The sequence below is a fragment of the Anomaloglossus baeobatrachus genome, chromosome 4 (assembly GCF_048569485.1).
Source record: "Anomaloglossus baeobatrachus isolate aAnoBae1 chromosome 4, aAnoBae1.hap1, whole genome shotgun sequence".
NCBI lineage: Eukaryota > Metazoa > Chordata > Amphibia > Anura > Aromobatidae > Anomaloglossus > Anomaloglossus baeobatrachus.
In genome coordinates, this window is record NC_134356.1 from 161934556 (window position 1) to 161955947 (window position 21392).

At 45.1% G+C, this 21392-nt stretch overlaps 1 protein-coding gene across 2 annotated transcripts in view; it reads right to left on the reverse strand.

Moving 5' to 3' along the window:
• Positions 1-21392, reverse strand: part of LOC142303305 (RUN and FYVE domain-containing protein 1-like) — a 341419-nt gene that overhangs the window by 302607 nt on the left and 17420 nt on the right. For both annotated transcript variants that reach the window (XM_075344572.1, XM_075344571.1), the window contains exons 4-5: positions 6456-6557; positions 1084-1207 (exon numbers count right to left, since the gene is read on the reverse strand). In XM_075344572.1, the coding sequence (XP_075200687.1) occupies positions 1084-1207; positions 6456-6557 (226 nt within the window). The remainder of the gene's footprint in view (positions 1-1083; positions 1208-6455; positions 6558-21392) is intronic.

Here is a 21392-nt window from a genome sequence, read left to right on the forward strand (position 1 = left end):
TAAAAGTAGAAGAACTTGCTGTTTTGCCTGTCCCAAAGAGGATGTTTAATTGCAGAGGGCATGGTTTCTTTAATGAAACGGAGAAAGACACGCTATTAGAAAATAAAATTCTTCTGGCAGCTGTTTATGTGGACCCAAGTCATCGTATACTGCTTGATGATCAACAACTTACTAAAGGAAAAGAATCTCTGACAGAGGGAGCATTTAGGAGGAGTGTGCTACAGGACTGCCAAGAGCAAGAGGACTTGGATCCTGCCAGTGCTACAGCTGCCGTATCTTCAGCCTCATCAGATGAAGAGTTTCATTTTGAAAAGTATTTGAACGACATGGAGCAACAAAGTGTTGCCACAGGAAAAAAAGATTCTACTCCCATAGCAAACAGATTTACCTACTTCACTTGCTCTCAAAGAAGTAGAAGAGTTCAACCGTTCATCAAAACTGGCTGAGCATGAGGCAATTCCTTTAAACCTGGAACTGTTAGAGATGTTGCCCATGTGGTCACCGCTTTGCCACCAACCCAAGCTGGTGTAGAGGTTGTTTTCCAGCCTTAAAATATTAGGTCAGATAAGAGGTTGCCTATGAAGGAGAATCTGATTGGGGCAATTCTATTTCTTAGAACAAATTCATATGTTATTCCATACATTTTTGTTGAAAACTGTTTCTTCCCCACTTACTAAACAGTGTATTGCATATTTACAATAAGTTAAAGTTTGTGTTTTAAACTTGTATCCAATATATTTTTTTTCTATCTAAACAGCTGGATTATTGTATCATAATAATGATTAAAAGTCTGATGTTACCATTTTACTACAGTAAATGTATCACATATGTATGAGGGAGGTGGCGGTGGAGTCGGAGGTTTGGCTTACCGACTCCACAGCCCTGCCATCTTATAGCAAACTAGTTTTGTGACCAGTGTTTGTAAATCCAGTTGCCTTTACCTGCTGTTTTGTAAACCATAAACGTGATGTGAACAGTAGCCAAACTAATATAGCTATTTTATGAAGAGCTTACTTTTTTATGTTTGGCCTAAAAATGGCACAAAATATAACTCAGGAAATCCAATTATTTTGGTACTCTTACCTGAGAATCTAAATCTTCTCCTTTGAGGCATAAATTTGCATCAATCATGTTAAGTCCCATGAGAAGACCAACTAGAACAGCTCCTTCTTCCTCCATCATTAAAGCTTCATGCTCATAAAAATCACTTGTTTAAAAAAAAAAACAAAAAAAAACAAAAAACAGCATTAGCTGAAGCCGTGATTAATAATGATAAAATTAAAGAGGCTAGAACAGTGCATGGATGTGGACAAGCATAGGGAGCTGCACACAGACAGTCTGTTTCTAAATTTGGAGACATGTCTTGCCCAAATTTTACAACAGATATCTGAACATAGAATAGGATAGAATAGTAGACACACTCTCCCACTGACACAGTTACCTGGAATAACCAGAATAGCCCTGTAACAATAATCATAAGACTAATAATATTTATTCACTTATATAGTGCCATTAATTCCACAGTGCAGTAGTATCTAAATTCACTATCTGTAGGTCTTTGAATTGTGGGAGGAAATTGGAGAACCAGGAGGAAACCCAAGCAAACACGGGAATAACATACAAACCCCTCTCATACGTTGTCCTTGGTAACATTTGAACCCAGGATCCCAGCCCTGCAAGACTGAGCCCTGCAACACTGAGCCACCTGCCACAATTGGTGGGAAGAGAAGAGCTGTGGGAATAACTGTCATGATAATACACTTGACCAACTCTTATTAACATGGCCTACAAATAAGTGGTGCAACTGAGAAGACAAGACAAGAGAAAAGGAACAAGACAAGCCTGGAAAAAGCAATATCCCTATTGCCCATTCCTTATCTACTGAAAAATAGTGGTCCCAGAAGTGCCATGAATGAACAGACTGATAATTTTGGTCTATGAATATGCCTTTAAACCCTTCCCGACCTTTGACGGATATATCCAGCTATGATCAGTGCAGCTATAGCACTTATCATTGGCTGGAGCTAGGTGACCTTTGTTGCACCCGCCCCCAGCTTTGATTGGAGAGATCGGCCTTGTGACCGATCTCTCCAAGCACCGTGGATCTGGGACCGGTGATCTGTAGGAGATCGCTCTCCTCAGCTTCTCCATCCGTGGAAGCCGAGGAGAGTGATCCCTGCGGGTGCCCATCAGTAAGTCACTGCTCCACATCATCTGCCGCTCTCCTCCATCTGCTGTGCCCGTGCATACGCCGCTGCTCTCCTCCATCTGCTGTGCCCGTGCATCCGCCGCCACTGCGCCCCTGCATCTGCCACCCCACTACCCCATCAGCCGATTGCGCCCCTGCATCTGTCGCCGCACTCCCCCATCAGCCGCTGCACCCCTGCATCTGCCACCGCACTCCCCCACCAGCCGCTGCCCCCCTCCCCAATCTGCTGCCCGCTCTCTCCCATCCTCTTAATCCTCTGCCCCCTCCCGGATCCTGCTGCCTAGATCCATCCTGTAAGGTAGCTATCCCCAATCTCACCTCGCACTCCCCTTCCACCCTCCCCCACATCCTCTGCCGCTCCTGCATCCGTTGCGCCCTCTTCCATCAACCACGCACTCTCCCACCCTCCGCCGCTCCTCCATCCGAAGAGCCCTCTCCGATCCTCCATCCATCCTTTTTCCATCCCACCTAGTCCTTTTTGCAGCACATCCGTGCGTGCGTCCTGATTTTTTTTTCTGTAAACAAAGAAATACAAATAAAACTTAGTTTAGGGCCAGTAAAATGATACTGTAGTAATCGTCAACTACAGTATTGTTTACTGAATATTGTAAGGGTCAGCCCAGTGCCACACGTGAGAGCGATGCACGAGTCTCACATCGCATCATACGGCACGGTCGCTCTCTTCCAGACAGGAGTGTGCGGCTGTGCCGGATAATGTGACGCGAGATTTGTGCATCGCTCGCACATGTGGCCCTTGTCTTACTGTCAGTTGCAGGCTCTCTTTTTGTTTTTACTAATGTCTGTATTTGTTATTTTGCAAAACTAATTTTTTTGTATGGGGGGGGGGGGAGGGTCTAGTTTCCAAAATGGGGTCAAATGCTGGGGAGCTCCACAGTTTCAGCACATCAGGGGGATCTTCAAACACAACATGGTGTGGCTAACGATTCCAGCTAATTTTCCATTTAACCCCTTCAGCCCCCAGCCTGTTTTTACCTTAAAGACCCGGCCGTTTTTTGCAATTTTGACCAGTATCACTTTGACAGGTTATAACTCTGGAACACTTCAACGGATCCTGGCGATTCTGACATTGTTTTTTCGTGACATATTGTACTTCATGTCAGTGGTAAATTTAGGCCAATATGTTTTGCGTTTATTTGTGAAAATTTCAAAAATTTGGCGAAAATTCTGAAAATTTCGCAGTTTTCAAAATTTTAAATTTTATGCCCATAAATCAGAGATCTGTCACACAAAATAGTTAATAAATAACATTTCCCACTTGTCTGCTTTACACCAGCGCAATTTTTGAAAAAAAAAAAAAAAAAAAATCCGTTAGGAAGTTAGAAGGGTTCAAAGTTCATCAGCAATTTCTCATTTTTCCAACAAAATTTAGAAAAAAAAATTTTTTTAGGTACCACATCACATTTGGAGTGATTTGAGAAACCTAGGCGAAAGAAAATACCCCAAAGTGACCCCACTCTAAAATCTGCACCCCTCACTCTGCTCAAAAGCACATCCAAGAAGTTTATTAACCCTTTAGGAGCTTCACAGCAACCAAAGCAATGTAGAAGAAAAAATGAAAATTTTACTTTTAAAACACAAAAATGTTACTTTAGCCATAAAAATTAGTATTTTCACAAGGGTATCAGGAAAAAGCACATGGGTCCGGGGAGGGGGGGGAGGGGAGGTAGCACATGGGTCCGGGGAGGCAGCACATGGAATGCGGCGGCCGATTAGATGCAGTGGCAGCCGATGGAGGCGGCGGCCGATCGGGTGCAGCAGCGGCTGAAAAAGGTGGGTGCGACTGAAAGGGGACGGTGGCGGCGGGGACAGCGGCGTGGCGGGGAGCAGCGGTGGATCGGCGGGGGGCTATAACTTACCGATGGGCGACCGCTCTCATCAGCTTTCACGGACGGAGTGAAGCTGAGGGTAGCGGTCACCGGCACAAGATCCACAGTGATTGGAGAGAGATCGGTCACAAGGCCGGTCTCTCCAATCAGAGCTGGGGGCGGGTGAAAAAGTTCACCCAGCTCCAGCCAGTCATCAGTGCTACAGCAGCACTGATTATGGCTGGATTTCAATGTGTCAGCCATTTTCAATGGCTGACACATTACAGTGACTGTAATTGGCTGAGTGGCGTTCGTCAGCCAATTACAGCCTCTGTAGGTTCGGGGAGGAGACACCACCCCTCCTGAGGTCAGGCAGAGGTCCCCTCCTTCCCGAATCTTCTATTTCATTACAACTATCGCACTTACAGGGGCTCCGGGGCCGCGATTTCGCCATGACGTACTGGGTAAGTCATGGGTTGTTTAGCACCATGTCACCATGACGTACCCAGTACGTCAAAGGTCGTTAAGGGGTTAAAAAAAATTCACATGACGCTCTTTTCCTCTGGAGCTCTGCCGTGCGCACAAACAGTCGTGGGCTGCCACATATGAGGTATCAGCGTAATTGGGACAAATTGCCCAACACATTTTATGGTGCATTTTATCCTGTTACCCCTGTAAAAATTAAAAAAATTGAGCCCAACATAACATTTTTGTGGAAAAAAAAAAGTTTTTTATATTTATAGCTCAATGTATAAAGCACGTGAGGGTTCAAAGTGCTCATTACCGATCTAGATTTTAATTACTTTCCACCTCATATGAGGTATCTGTGTACTCAGGAGAAATTGCACAATACGTTTTATGGTGCATTTTTTCCTGATACCCTTGTAAAAAAAAAGCTACCTAGTTGAAAAAATTTCGTGGTTAAAAAAAAAAAAAAAAAATATAATATATTCTCACGGCTGAACATTATAAACTTTTGTGAAGCCTCCAGGGGTTTAAAGTGCTCAATAAACATCTACATAAATTCCATAAGGGGTCTAGTTTCCAAAATGGGGTCACTTGTTTGGGAACCCCATTGTTTAGGCACCTCAGGGGGTCTCCAAACACAATATGGCATCCGCTAACTGTCCAGACAATTTTGTGCTTGAAACGTCAAAATGACACTCCTTGCCTTCTGAGCCCTGCTGTGCGCCCAAACATTTGATTTCCACCACATATGAGGTATCGGTGTACTCAGGAGAAATTGCACAATTGCACATGTGAAAATGCTAAATTTTATGGCTTAAGTAACATTTTTGTGTAAAACAGTGCAATACAGGGTAATATTGTGGTACCGTGTTAGTATTTCAATTGATTGTTCTGGCTATGTCCCAAGAATGACAAAAGTATTTTAGGAGTGATACCTTTATAGGCTAACCAGAAAAATTATATTAAGCTTTCAGAGCAAAGAAGCTCCTTCTTCAGGCAAATTACAAATTAATTACTGAGACCAATTCACAACATTTAAATGAATGTTACAACATGACATGGGAAAGATGATGCCTCCTTAATTTGATTTCCTTGGCTTATCTTTAGGAGGCATCAACTTTCCCATGTCCTGTTGTAACATTCATTTAAATGTTGTGATTTTGTCTCAGTAATTCATTTCTAATTTGCCTTAAGAAGGAGCCTTTGTGCTCTGAAAGCTTGTTAATTCTTGGGACATAGTATTTAAATTGTGTAAAACAGTAAAATTTTCATTTTTATCCTTCCACATTACTTTGGTTGCTGTGAAGCTGCTAAAGGGTTAACAAACTTCTTGGATGTGGTTTTGAGCAGAGTGAGGGGTGCAGATTTTAGAATGGGGTCACTTTGGGGTATTTTGTCGCCTAGATTTCTCAAATCACTCCAAATGTGAAGTGACACCTAAACATTTTTTTTGTAAATTTTGTTGGAAAAATGAAAAATTTCTGATGAACTTTGAACCCTTCTAACTTCCTAACGGAAAAAAATTTGTGTCGCAAATTGCGCTGGTGTAAAAGTAGACATGTGGGAAATGTTATTTAGTAACGATTTTGTGTGACAGAGCTCTCAGATTTATGGGAATAAAATTTCAAATTTTGAAAATTGCGAAATTTTCACAAATAAATGCAAAACATAGCCTAAATTTACCACTGACATGAAGTACAATATGTCAAGAAAACAAGAAAAAACAATGTCAGAATCACCAGGATCCATTGAAGCGTTGCAGAGTTATATCCTCATAAAGGGACACTGGTCAAAATTGCAAAAAATGGATGGGTCTTTAAGGTGAAGACTTGGGGCTGAAGGGGTTAATAGATATATTTCATCAATTTATAGCATAAAAAACAAACAACGTTTTCCAACTCCTCTCCTCAGGGAAAGAACACAAATATGCTATTGTACTGTACTAAGATTACCTTAGTAGATCTTTGTGATCAATAAGAACTTGCAAGTAATCAGCCATTTTCTTTTGCATCAATGAAAGGTGTAACCAGGCTCTGCCTCTACCGAGAGACGTCCTTAAAAAGAAGAAATAACCTTTAGAATTAAGTTTGATATCAAATAGTAAGAATTTTTTTTAAACTGACAAGTTAGAAATTTTTTTTTTTTTAGGGAACAAACAAATGGAGAAACAAGAAGCACAAATATGGTCTTATCCGGAGAAACAAGGAGGGATAGTGTAGGTTGCATGGCTCACCTTGAATAATTGTGAGAGTCTCAACTACTATTATCGCATGTAAGCGGCTACTGCTGCACCCCATGAGAAGATAACCCTAGTGGGAGGATGAAATGGAAAAACGCGCTGTCGCTGAAGATCCACTGATCCAAGGATGGTGAATGGGTGATTCTTTTATTTGTTAACGCATCTTTGAAAGGGTGGTTCACCCATTTTTTTTACTGTCTAGATCGATATTATATTGAGAAACAAATGTTTCTCTCAAATACCTTGTGTTAGCAATAGTGCCTGTGAGAGGCGCTATTGTGGACCACTGTTCCCCGCTCAGTGACCCCCGGGCTCCATGACCTCAGGGATCTGGTGTCGTCACGTCAAGTTCCCGACATGTCACATCCCTGCGGCTTGCTGCAGTCTTCCTGACTCACTAAGCTGTGGGCGGTGTTTCATCGCTTGTCACAGCACAGCGCGTTTCCTTCTTGCAGCGTTCTGCTGTGAGGGAGTAGATGGGCTATGACGAGCGGTGAAACACCGCCCACAGCCCATCACTCACGGACACTGCGGCCAGCCGCGGCGTCAGGAACTTGACGTCACCAGATCCCTGGGGTCACGGAGAGGGGAACAGCTGTCTGCAATAGTGAATCTCACAGGCACTATTGCCAACGTAAGGTATTTTAGAGAAATATTGTTTCTCAATATAATATCTATCTAGACAATAAAAACCACTCCTTTGAGATTCAAATCACCACCTTTTTTTTTTTTGTCCTGATGAAGAAGATTGATTCTCAGAAACGCGTTGACAAAATAATCGATTCGCCATCCTTGGATCAGCAGCAGCGCAGTTCTTCCCTTTTATCCTCCCACTCTTTTTTTTTTTTTTTTTTTTTTTAAATAAATAAAAATTGTCGCACAAAACTCTGTCCACTTGCCGAGACTTGGCCAGGAGATCTCATGGCAGAGTGCGGCAGACATAGTAAATCGTAAATTACCCTACAAAAGTGGTGTGAACTCATTTTACTCACTTATGATCACATCTGTAAAGCGTTGTGTAATTAATAGCACTGTATAACTGTCCCCGCTGGGGCTCAAAATCTAAATTTCCTATTAGTATGTCTTTGGAGTGGGGGAAGAAACCGGAAAACCTGGAAGGAAACCCATGCAAACACAGGGAGCACATGCAAACACTGGGGAGCACATACAAACCCTTCGCATATGTTGTCCTTGGTGGGATTTGAACCCAGGACCCCAGCCATGCAACACTGACCACATTACAAGAGAAATGTACTCCAGTCACTGAATGTAGAATATTTTTTGTGGTGATGCACAGCAGTTGAAAAGGTGAACCAGATTCTTTAAGAAACACACGATGCCTAATGATTACCGTATTTCTCGCTTTATAAGACGCACTTTTGTTCCCCCAAATTTTGGGGTAAAGTTTACGGATATAATATACGGAAATATATATGAAACCGCTCCGCAGTGACAGCTGGGGGAGCGGCGCATATTATATGTGCCTGTGCTCCCCTTTGATAGCACATGCCCCCCTGTGTTAGATATGGCCCCCATGCTGCTGCCCATAGTAAAATAAAAAAAAACTCTTTACTTACCTCCTCCAGCATGTCTCCCTGCTGCCTTGTGCCATCCACAGGGGGCCATGGGCAGCAATAGGGGCTGTGTGCCAGCCACAGGAGGCAGTGTGCAAGCCACAGGGGGGCTATATTCAATATAAGGGGGCCATATCCTGATTAAGGGGGCTAATTTTAGGATGGGGGGGGCTATGAGGGACATATACCATATATGATTTGTTAGACGGACACTGGCATTATAAGACGGACCATTTATTTAATAAAAAAAAAAAAAAAATTCTCTTTTCCTTCCCCAAATTTGGAGGTGCGTCTTATAAAGCGCAAAATATGGTTTGTCATGACCTATATGAATGCCTGTCTTGATGAATAAGGCCATTGACTACTAAAGTTATACACTACAAGCCCAATATATCAAAAGCAATGCCACAGCTCTGTGGGGTCACAACCACGTTAAGCCCACCTCTGCTCATTTTTGCAGCTGGCAAATATGGTAAAAAGGATAGGCACCGAAATATAGAACAAAAATTCTAAAGGAAACCGATGTAGTCAAAAGGTATAACAATTTTATTATTAAAAAGGAATGCCAACTGGCAGAGAAACCTAAAAACAGGGGCATCACATGTATAAATATTGCGTAAGGTATAGACAGGTATCGTGCACAGGTAATACACGATTAGAGCTCGCGGTTTATGTTCTAAAAAAGGTCCCAAAAACACAATACCAAATTACAATGCTGAAGCTGATGGTTTCTGTTATAGGAAAAATTCAAAAAATTATAATATCACATTAACATAGTCACATCTATGGTATATATGTAGTAGTAAACCATCAGATATCTCTTTAAAATGATGGGGTATTAAGGGACAAATACAGTACTAGCCATAAGATGTATTGGAAACCAGACCAAAAACATAGTTAGTTATCAACCTACACATATGTAAGTGCAGTAATAATAGCTATAGTGTATAATGTTGGTATACATGCAAAGCGTGTATCAAAATCAGTAAAGAGTGTGCATAAACGTTAATGAGTAAAGTTGCAGGAGTGTACATGTAAAACGTGTAAAAAAAGGGGGGGGGGTGCGAACACATGTATAAATCGAGGTTATGGAAGTGTATATGCAGAGCATGTGTGGATAAAAGTTAAACGGGTGTGCATGAGTATGTATACATGAAGGTTACAGGCCTGTTGTAAAAATGGCAAAAAGATGATCAGCTAAATAGGGGTATAATAGATGGAATGAGGTATTTTACCTGGACACGAGGAAACCTGTGCTCACATGTGACGCCAGCCCCAACGCGCACGTTTCGGCGTCACCTTCGTCAGGGGGTGGAGTCATCATGGTCATGGTCCCGTTATATATAATAGAAAGGCAGACTGGTAATCCAATGAGAGAAGGCGGTGAGAAGGTGTATGTGTCATGTGACCTACACAACAAGAGCCATGAATGGCTGCAGTGTAAGTCACTCACACACAGGCATGATCATGTGGCCGGAAATATCCCTCAATGGGGGCGTGCTCACATATCCCCCGCCCTCCACAGGGGACGATCACAATTCGTGACGACATCCAGGGAGGGTACAGGGGGGCGTGAACATAGAAGCGCGCGGCCAGGAGGCCCATTCAATAGGTCCAGGTCGGCGCCCCGCCCCCGCACCTCCCACAAGAATGCCAGGCCATGAACATGGTGGCACCCAGGAGGGAGGCGCAGGGAGCGCAATATCAGCGACGCGCACCCGAGAAGTGCAGCCGGAATCGCAGAACACAATGGACGCCCACTTGTCTCCTGTCATTCAGCCAGATCAATATCTGACGGCATGTAGGTGGGGAGGCGCTAAGGGACGTGGATGTGATTACATACCAAAAAAAGGGGGGGTTTCCCCTCCACGCAGCAAACGTACCACCCCCGTAAACGCCCACAGGGATGACAACATCCCAAAGGAGCAGACAGGGGCGGAGACGCCAGTCGCGCTAGGCGGAACACAGTAAAAAAAAAAAAACCATGTGGGGAACCTATCACAGTGCCGTGTGGCTTTACAAACCTAGACTGGTCAAAACAAAATAATTCAAAAGAGTAGAAGTGTAAGAAATTAAAATATATTGAAGAAAATTGGTAAATATAGTGACCGGATGTAGAAAAAGTATGTGAATGTAGAACAAGGAGGAAGGGGGAGGGAGGGGGGGGGGGGGGAGAAACAAACTGGATGTACATAGTGTATAAGTGATACATAAAGAGTATGGGAAAAACAATATGTGAAATGTGTCTAGACTGGTAGTGGGCCAAATGTATATATGGAATAACAGAATGAAAAGTAAAAATTGAAATGAAATCAATATGTGGGATGTGTCTAAATGATTGGTGAGACAAATATATGTATGGAAAAATATAGTAAAAAGTGAGGCGTGAAAAAAAAAAAAAAAAAAAAAAAAAAGATATATATATATATATATATATATATATATATATATATATTATGTGGAAAACATCTCTCTATTTAAATACTTAATCGCACATAATAAATACATATAGCAAAAAAAATGCCAAGACGAAAGCAAAATGAAAATGTACAAAAAAATAATTAAACCTAGTAGACATAATAAAATAAAAATATGACTACAACAGCTGATTGTGCCCATACATAGATATAAAAAGGTACATATGGCAGGATACAACGAAAAGGAAGTGAAAGGTGGTGACGGGAAAGAAACAGAGAAGAATAGATCAAGGAAGTGAAAGTGAGGACGAAGTGAGGAAAATAATAAATAAATAAATAAGTGGAAGATCACTGCCGAAGGAAGTATTAATAAATATATAATCGATGTATAGGCCACAGCAGCTACCATCTTAATGTATATCAAGTACATAATAGAAAGATATTTCTACCCCTATATTAATGCAAAAAAATTATATGTATGTATGTATGTATGTATAATATATCTTTGTACCGTGTTAGCCAGTAGAGATAAACAAGTTGTTTAAAAGAACAGAGAGTCCTCAGTGGTTGATACCTTTCAATGGCTAACTGAAAAGATGGTAATAATTGCAAGCTTTCGAGACTACTCAGGTCTCTTCATCAGGCATGGTATAACACAAAATCTGAAACAAGGTATGTTCATGCCTGATGAAGAGACCTGAGTAGTCTCGAAAGCTTGCAATTATTACCATCTTTTCAGTTAGCCATTAAAAAGGTATCAACCACTGAGGACTCTCTGCTCTTTTAAACAATTTGTTTATCTCTACTGGCTAACACGGTACAAAGATATATTATACATACATACATAATTTTTTTGATCCATGTCATTTAAAACCGAACTGCATACAGGAGGGAGGGAACCGGGGGGGGCAACATAATAAAACGGAAGGTCTGATGTGTCCCAACGATTCCGGAGAAAACATTGACGATGTTATCGATTAATGCAGACTGCCACACACAGATTTTCAGCCATTGGGAACCATAATACACGAAAGAAGGGGGCAAATAAAAACAATAGAAAAGATATTAAAAACACATAAAATTGGTAAAAACAGATGACAATTAATTCACAGGAAAGGAACGAAGCTCAGATTTTCATTGACGCCCAGGGGATGCAAAGTATTTAGCGTCCATATCTATTTTGCCTCGATTTTGGCAAGTTTTTTTGTGTCACCCCCTCGAATATGAGGGATAAGATGGTCAATACCCCGTACACGCAATTGTGAAGCATCGCATCTATGGTGGATTTTAAAATGTTTAGGTATTGTTTTAAGGGAAAAGAAGTCTTTGCTGTCTTTGGCTGCTAGGATACCATTCACATGTTCTCGAACGCGTACTTTAAGTTGGCGTGAGGTAAGGCCAACATAAATGAGTCCACAAGGGCAAGTGGCATAATAGATGACAGCTGTAGTATTGCATGTTATTGAATGTGTAATTTAAGGTTTTAGTTGCGTCAGAATTGGAAATACGTAATTACTTACCGGTGATGTGTTTTTTTCCGAACCCATGACGGCACCACGAGAGAGGATCCGCCCATCCAGGACAGGAAACCTTCAGGTTAAAAAAGGGGCGTTCCTCTCGCCGCCTCAGTTTGATTACAGAGCATGAGAGGACCTCTGAAAAAAACAACAGGTTAGTATAAGGCCACCACCAGAAAAAAATTGTGGAAGAAGGAAGAAAGGAAGGTGAACCAACCAACAATCCCCAGTGCAGGGTGGGAATATAAGGGTGCCGTCATGGGTTTGGAAAAAAACACATTACCGGTAAGTAATTACGTATTTTTCCCCTCACCCTATGACAGCACCACGAGAGAATTACAGTGAAAGGAAAAATCAGGGAGGGACCACAGCCTGTAGAACACGTCTCCCAAAAGGTGAGGTCGGAGAAGGAAAGATCCAACCTATAATGCTTATAAAAGATCGAGGGTGATGACCATGTGGCAGCTTTACAAATTTGAGCAATGGAAACATCCGCCCGTTCCGCCCAAGAAGATGCTACAGCCCGCGTGGAATGTGCCTTCAGACCCACCGGAACGGCCGCACCCCTAGCCGTGTAAGCTAGTGCAATGGTGTCCCTAATCCACCTGGCCAGCATGGATTTGGAACACTTAACCCCCTTTTGAGGCCCCTGGAAAGAGACAAACAGACTTGTCCTTCCTGCAGGAACTGGTGACAAGAAGATACTGGAGGAGACAACGACGGACATCCAGACAATGCCAACGCCGTTCCTCCGCACGAGTCGGGTTAGTGCAAAAGGATGGCAGCACAATCTCCTGGGACGTATGAAACCGAGAAACCACCTTGGGAAGGTACGCAGGGTCAGGGCGCAACACTACCCTATCGTCCAGTATTTGAGTGTAAGGAGGGTCAAGAGAAAGGGCCTGAATGTCGCTAATCCTACGGGCCGAGGTGAGGGCTACCAGGAGGACCGTCTTAAGGGAAAGACATTTTACAGGGATGGAGTCAAGGGGCTCGAACGGAGGATCCGTCAGGGCCGCCAAAACCAGGTTAAGGTCCCAAGGGGGGAGGGAGACTGCCCGTTGAGGACGCTGGCGCGAACTAGCCCTGATAAACCGAGCCACCCAAGGGTTCCCCGCAACATCATAATTGTAGAGAGTGCTGCTAACGGGGAGATCTGGACCTTGAGTGTGCTAACCGCCAACCCCTTGTCCAACCCACACTGCAGGAATTCCAGGATGGGACCGATGGGAACCTCCCCGGTCACATTAGCACCTGAGGAAGATAAGAACTTCCTCCAAGTCCTACAGTAGATCTTGGTAGTCACTGGTTTTCTACAACCTAACAGCGTGGAAACTAAATTGGGGGAAAACCCTTTACTGATCAGTAACGCCCTCTCAAATTCCATGCCGTCAGATGCAATTTGACTGTCGGAGGATAGTACACCGGTCCCTGGGACAGGAGATTCGGAAGTTCCGGGAGGACCCACGGGTCGGTCAGGGACATCCGAACCAGCCAAAAATAACCATGGTCGCTTTGGCCAGAAGGGAGCAAATCAGAAGCACTCTGGTCCAGTCATCCCTGATTTTCTTCAGGACCGAGGGGATAAGTAACAGCGGGGGGGAAACGCATACGCCAGGGGAAAGTGCCAGGGGATTGACAGGGCGTCCACAGCATATGGACGTTCCTTTGGATTGAGAGAGCAGAACTGAGGAACCTTCCTGTTCCGTTTGGTGGAAAAAAGGTCGATGACTGGAACCCCCCACCTGGCCGTGATGAGGGCGAAGACTGACGGGTTGAGTGCCCACTCCCCCTCGCGCAGGCGAGTGCGACTCAAAAAAATCCGCCGCGAGGTTGTCTTTACCCCTGATGTGAACAGCAGTGGGGGACAGAAGGTGAGTTTCTGCTAGGGACAGAATCATGTCTGCTAGCAACATAAGGGACCTGGACCTTGTGCCCCCCTGATGGTTCAGGTAAGCCACCGTCACCTGATTGTCCGACAACACCCGGGTATGGTGACCGGTCAGTGAAGGGAGAAGTCCAGTCAGTGCCCGTTCCACAGCCAACAGCTCTCTGATATTGGAGGAGGAAGCTGCCTCCCTGGGCGACCAGAGACCTTGAATCTGACGGCCCAGCAGGTGAGCCCCCCCATCCGGACACACTGGCATCCGTAGTCACAATTCGGGACAGACCACGGGACTCCCCTTTGGAGGTGCGCAGGAACCAGCCACCAGTGCAGGGAGGCGATAGAGCTGGAGCTCAGAGTAATCCGATTGTTCAGTTTGTCCCCCAGAAACGACTGATGCTCCAGAATGTCCCACTGCAGGGCCCTGGTAGGTCCTTGAGCCCATAAAACTGCGGGGAGAGTAGAGGTCAGGGAGCCCAGAAGAGACATAGCCCGTCATAGAGACATGTGCGGAACCGCCACCGCCTGCTGCACCAGAGTGTGAATCTTCTCCATTTTGGAAGGTGGGAGACGACATTCTTGTAGGAGAGAGTCCAAAGTAAGTCCCAAAAAGACTTGTACCGAGGCTGGAAGCAACCTTGATTTCTCCCTGTTCAAAATCCAGCCTAGACCTTCCAGCTTTGAGCAGACAGTCTGACGGACGGCAGTACAATGGTTCGACGCATCCCCCACCACGAGGAAGTCGTCGAGATACGGGATAAATGAGAATTCTGTCTTCCCGCAGGTGGGCAGTGATTTCCAGGACGAGCTTCGTAAAGATTCGGGGCGCAATTGCCAGGCCGAAGGGTAAGGCCCTGAACTGCAGATGACGCACCGACCCGTCGACCATCACCGCCACCCTGAGATATTTCTGGAAGGGAGGAGCGATGGGAACATGATAATACGCGTCCTTCAGATCCAGGACAGCCATATGATAATTCGGGTAGAGAGACTTGATCGTGGACTTCATCGATTCCATCTTGAAGGACAAGATTTGCAGGTGGCTGGTCAGACCTTTGAGGTTTATGATGACCCGAAAGGAGCCGTCCGGTTTCCCGACCAGAAAAAGAGGAGTAGAACCCCTCTCCCCTTTCCGCTAATGGGACGTCTGTCAGGACCGCCCGGCGCAATAGGGACTTCACTTCCCCCTCCAAGGCATGTTGTTCGCTCGGAGACGTCCCTCGGGGATGTCTGGAGAAAGCGCCTGGGAGGAACACTGCGGAATGGAAACGTCAGACCTGATTGGATGATATTGAGAATCCATGGACTCGAAGAAATACGTTCCCAGGCTGGAAGAAAGTAGGTCAATCTCCCCCCCACCTGGGGAAGGGAGACATTGGGAAGACTTCTTGGATTGGGAAGGGCCCTTGAACAAGAAACCCTTATCTTCATTCTTGCGATCCGACCAGGCACTTCTATTCCTGGGGGTGAACTTACGGGTGAACTGCTTCTTACGAAAGGATCGCTTGAAGGAGGGAAAGGACGGGGCCGGAAAATTCCCTTTTCTGTCCCCAGCCTTTTCAAGAACATCTTCCAGAACCGAACCGAAAAGGAACTCGCCCTGACAGGGAATGGAACACAGCTTAGACTTAACCTGTAGATCCCCCGGACAACATTTTAACCATAAGGCTCGACGAGCCGCATTCGAAAGGGCTGCAGTCTTAGCAGCTAGTCGAGTGGAATCTGCCGATGCATCTGAGATGAAAGCCGCCGCTCCCTGCAGCCTGGGCAGAGCAGAAATAATCTCGTCCCGAGGAACCTTGGCCCTCAGCCTCTCCTCCAATTCGGACAACCACATCACCAGAGATCGTGCCGTACAAGTAGCTGCAATGGCAGGCCAGAGAGCACCTGCAGAGGACTCCCATGCGGTTTTAAGGAAGACATCCGCCTTCCGATCCATAGGGTCCTTTAAGGATCCCATATCCTCGAAGGGAATAGAAAACCTTTTTGATGCCTTAGCCACTGCCACATCCAATTTGGGTGCCCTATCCATGTGGAAACAGGTAGCTTCCTCAAAGGGATACTTGCGCTTGAAGCCGCCTGGAAGAGAACCCCGCTTATCCGGCTTCTTCCATTCCCTGGAGATCAACGCCTGTATCTTGTCGACCACCGGGAAGGTCCTGCGCTTTCTATGCTCCAGACCCTTAAACATAACATCCTGGACTGAAGGCTGCAATTTCTCTTCAGTAATGCCCATAGAGTCCCTGACAGCTTCAATCAATTTGCTTGTGCCTTCTACAGGGAAACATTGGTGGACGTCAGCCTCACTGTCAGAGGAAGAGGATGCAGAACCAGAAGACCCACACTCTCCCTCGGATCGACTGGATGGCAAAGCCGGGGAGGCCTGTCTATGCCGCTTACGGGGAGGCTCTTTCAGGGACTGCAGAGAACTCTGGACTTCGGACCGGATAATGGCACGAAGATCACTAGCAAACCGAGGAGTCTCATCTGAAATGGTCTGCTGGATACAGTCTTTGCAGAGCCATTTGGACCAGGACGGAGTCAGTTGCCGGGTACAGAGGTGTTGTGAATATTAGTTATGTTTTGGCTGCTGGGAGGCTCCCTCTGGTGGCCAGGAATGGTTTGGACTTGGACCAGGTGTGTTGTGCAGTGGGTGTTTCCTTTGCTAACTCTCTGCTTATTTAAATCCTGGTCTGATTGCAGGCTGTTGCCGGATGTCAGTTGTTCTTTGTATCTCCAGCCTGCTTAATCCTGCTCTACACCACATCTACTCCAGATAAGTGCTTGCTCTTTATTTATTGTCTGGTTCTTTTGTTTATCTGGGTTCGTCATTTGCTGTGGTTGGTTCAGTTTTTTGCTGGCAGGGATTTTTCCCCTCAGTGGATTGTTGAGGAACTCCATGCAGTTCTGTGTGGAGTATAGCTCCTTTGGGTCCATGTGTTTGTGGCTTGTTGAATTTGTTATGATTCTTGTTTTCTGTTCATTGGTATGACAAGGGCACCTGGTATAGGACGGAGTTCAGATCGAGCGATCTGAGGGCCTTTTTGTACTATCAGGAAGTTGGTCTTTTGCAGGGTTTTTCTCTGGCCACCATCAGTCCCTTTCCTATTTTAGTCAGCGGGGGACTCACCTTTTGCTAATCCTGTCATCTACCTGTGTATTGTGTTTTTCCTAGATCACCGCAGTCTTTGAATGTGGGGGGCTAGCTATTCTTGTCTATTTTCTGAGGCAGAGAGTTATTCATCTTTCCTACCTTTAGGATTGTTAGTTCTCCGGCTGGGTTCGCGGTGCACAGAATGTTAGTTCACCCCTCGGCTACTTCTAGTTGTGATGGTTAGTAAGGGGATGGCGGCCAGATTATTTGCCAATGCTCTTGTCTCCTTTTGCCAATGATTTGTGGTGGCCTTCCATGGTTCCGGATCATAACACAGAGGGCGCATTTCCTGTTATTCGATTTGGCAGTACACTTCCATGGTTTTTTAACCTACGCATGACAGGGACGGAGGGGAGACACAACACCAGGAAAAACAATGAACAACAGGTACACATGCCCGAAGATCACTCACCCACTAGGAGATGACGGGTCGGTACCGGTTCTGGGGAAGGAGCTTTCATCAAAGTCTTCCCTCTGGAGGCGCCTTTGCCGTCAGATGCATCCCGGGTCTGTTTAGTGGCCCGGGTGCCACGCTTGCTGGATGAGCTGGCATCAGAGCCAGAGTCGCTCCTGCGACGCTCCGGTGGTTTCACCCCTTTCTTGCCAGCAGGAGGGGGAGGAGGACTCACGCACCGAGTGCCGGTCCTCCTCACGGTGCCCGTCCTTGTCCGTATTCCTAAGGCCTTATTGCAATGGCAACAAACACCTCCGTAATGCAGGAGGACTGGAGCACATTCCCCCAGCTCAGAGCTCCGTTTTTAAACTCAGCGCTGGAGCACTAGAGTACGTCCCCCCGCGCCTCCGGACCCACTTCCGGGTTCTGACGTCACCGCCGATGTCAGCGCATGTTCGGTGCGGCTGCCGCGCATGCGCAACGCCCCCAAGATGGCGGCAGCGTGCAGCACACGCGGCCGCGAGCAGCCCCGCCGCCCAGGAAGGACTGGCAGGCTGCTGTACTTACCTGCCGCCCAATGCACTGAACCCGCTCATGGACGCAACCCCCGGGGGTCCGCCATGGCGCCTCCAGGCAGTTTGGGACGAGGCAGGACCCGTGCCGCCGCCAGAACCGCCCGTCGGAACCGGGTAAGTCTTGCTAGAAGATCCACGGCCCTTCAGGGCCGCATCCTGAGGTATCCATCCAGGACAGGAAACCAAACTGAGGCGGCGAGAGGACCGCCCCTTTTTAACCTGAAGGTTTCCTGTCCTGGATGGGCGGATCCTCTCTCGTGGTGCAGTCATAGGGTGAGGGAAAAAATGTGGTAGCATTGTCAATATTGGGGCAGGCTACACATTTACCGCAGGGGGAGCAACCATGGTTGCTTATTTTAATCTAAAAATGTCACAAGTTTATTGGAGTAATGGATTTTCACCAGACAATCCCTCAAATTATCCGATCTTCTATAGGTTATATTTGGTTTATCATGAATATATTGGGAAAAGATGGGATCTGCTAGTAAGATGGGCCAATACCTGGCCAGACATGAACGTAAGGTTTCAAAATGCGAATGATATTTTGTTATAAACCTAACTTTATTTAATGAAGACTTGTCCATATTTGATGAATATAAGGCTTGTTGCCTCGTATGTCTGGCTCTATTGTAAGCCTTTTTTTTTTTTTTACAGATCTCCTGCTATATCCTCTCGCATAAAACCTATCTTTTAGGGCTTCTGCCTGCCTTTCAAAATCGGAATCATCTGAACAAATACGGCTCAACCTCAGAAATTGACCTACTGGAACTGATTGAATCGTAGCTCAGGGGTGAGATGATGATGCATGGAGTACAGCATTAACTGCTGTCTCCTTGCGAAAAAGATCGGTTTGTAGCAGGTTATTCGAATCCCTTTTGTCAGATATTGATCTGGCTCCATGACAGAAGACACGTGGGCATCCATTGTGTTCTGCGATTCCGGCTGCACTTCTCAGGTGCGCGTCGCCGCTATTGCGCTCCCTGTGCCTCCCCCCTGGGTGCCACCATGTTCATGACCTGACATTCTTGTGGAAGGTGCGGGGGCAGGGCGCCGACCTGGACCTATTGAATGGGCCTCCTGGCCGCGCGCTTCTATGTTCACGCCCCCCTGGATGTCGTCACGAATTGTGATAGTCTCCTGTGGAGGGCGGGGGATGATATGTGAGCGCGCCCCCATTGAGGGATATTTCCAGCCACATGATCATGCCTGTGTGTGAGTGACTTACACTGCAGCCATTCATGGCTCTTGCTGTGTAGGTCACATGACACCTACACCTTCACACCGCCTTCTCTCATTGGATTACCAATCTGCCTTTCTATTATATATATATATCGGGACCATGACCAAGATGACTCCACCCCCTGATGAAGGTGACGCCGAAACGTGCCCGTCGGGGCTGGCGTCACATGTGAGCACAGGTTTCCTCGTGTCCAGGTAAAATACCTCATTCCATCTATTATACCCCTATTTAGCTGATCATCTTTTTGCCATTTTTACAACAGGCCTCTAACCTTCATGTATACATACTCATGCACACCCGTTTAACTTTTATCCACACATGCTCTGCATATACACTTCCATAACCTCGATTTATACATGTGTTTGCACACCCCCCCTTTTTTTACACGTTTTACATGTACACTCCTGCAACTTTACTCATTAACGTTTATGCACACTCTTTACTGATTTTGATACACGCTTTGCATGTATACCAACATTATACACTATAGCTATTATTACTGCACTTACATATGTGTAGGTTGATAACTAACTATGTTTTTGGTCTGGTTTCCAATACATCTTATGGCTACTACTGTATTTGTCCCTTAATACCCCATCATTTTAAAAAGAGATATCTGATGGTTTACTACTACATATATACCATAGATGTGACTATGTTAATGTGATATGGTATTATAATTTTTTGAATTTTTCCTATAACAGAAACCATCAGCTTCAGCATTGTAATTTGGTATTGTGTTTTTGGGACCTTTTTTAGAACATAAACCGCGAGATCTAATCGTGTATTACCTGTGCACGATACCTGTCTATACCTTACGCAATATTTATACATGTGATGCCCCTGTTTTTAGGTTTCTCTGCCAGTTGGCATTCCTTTTTAATAATAAAATTGTTATACCTTTTGACTACATCGGTTTCCTTTAGAATTTTTGTTCTATATTTCGGTGCCTAGTCTTTGTTACCGTAGGTCAACTACATCCATTCGACCCAATAATATAATATATATATATAATGGGGAGATAAGACATAGAATGGAGTTCCAAACGTTATTCCTTAACGTTAGTAGTTTTTCGTTTGTGAACCCTCCCCATACACACCTATTGCCAATCCACATTATACGCATAAATAGCCTGGGTCTCAGCGTCCCATACACGGTAAGTTTTTTAACTGCATGAGAGGACACACACAAGCTAGGGACCCCAACGTAGAGAAATACTTTGGCGTAGTGTTGGGGCTCTTCTGCATTGATCAATTCAGTAGCTAAATTTCTCTTTATTCATATATTCATGGCAGTAATGCAGGTTCCATTTTTCACATTTCATTCTTACAAATAGCTATTGAATTTTTCATGTCAGTATTCACACAGCAGTTTCTGCTATTCCATGTATTCCCCTTCCATAGTCACTGGTGTGCATACCTTATCTCCCCATAGTGATGTTTTTTAGGTTTTTTGCACCCAGTTCAGACATAGAATGGAGTTCCAAACGTTATTCCTTAATATAAACACAGTTTATAAGACTTCTCTTGATATCTAGAGTATGGTATTGCTATTCCTTAGGATTCCTACATTTAGTTCAGAAAGAAGTGAGCACCATTTTCTGAGTCCTATGGAGCTTAGAGTCAGATTTCAAAGTGACCCTATCCTCTACGACCTGTGTGAATGGAGTATAATCAGACCAGACCTGAATATTACCAGTTGTTAGCCAGATCATAATTATATAAAGCACCCAGAATTAATACCTGGACCTTAAAAATACTGGTAGATAGTCCTTGTCCTAGCCCCTTCTGGAGGCAATCCAAAATGGCTTTAACCAGTATTGCATCCACTACGTTTGCTTGTGAGCTCATCAGAAATTTTCTCCATGACCTACCGTAATTTTTCCTTGCAGTTA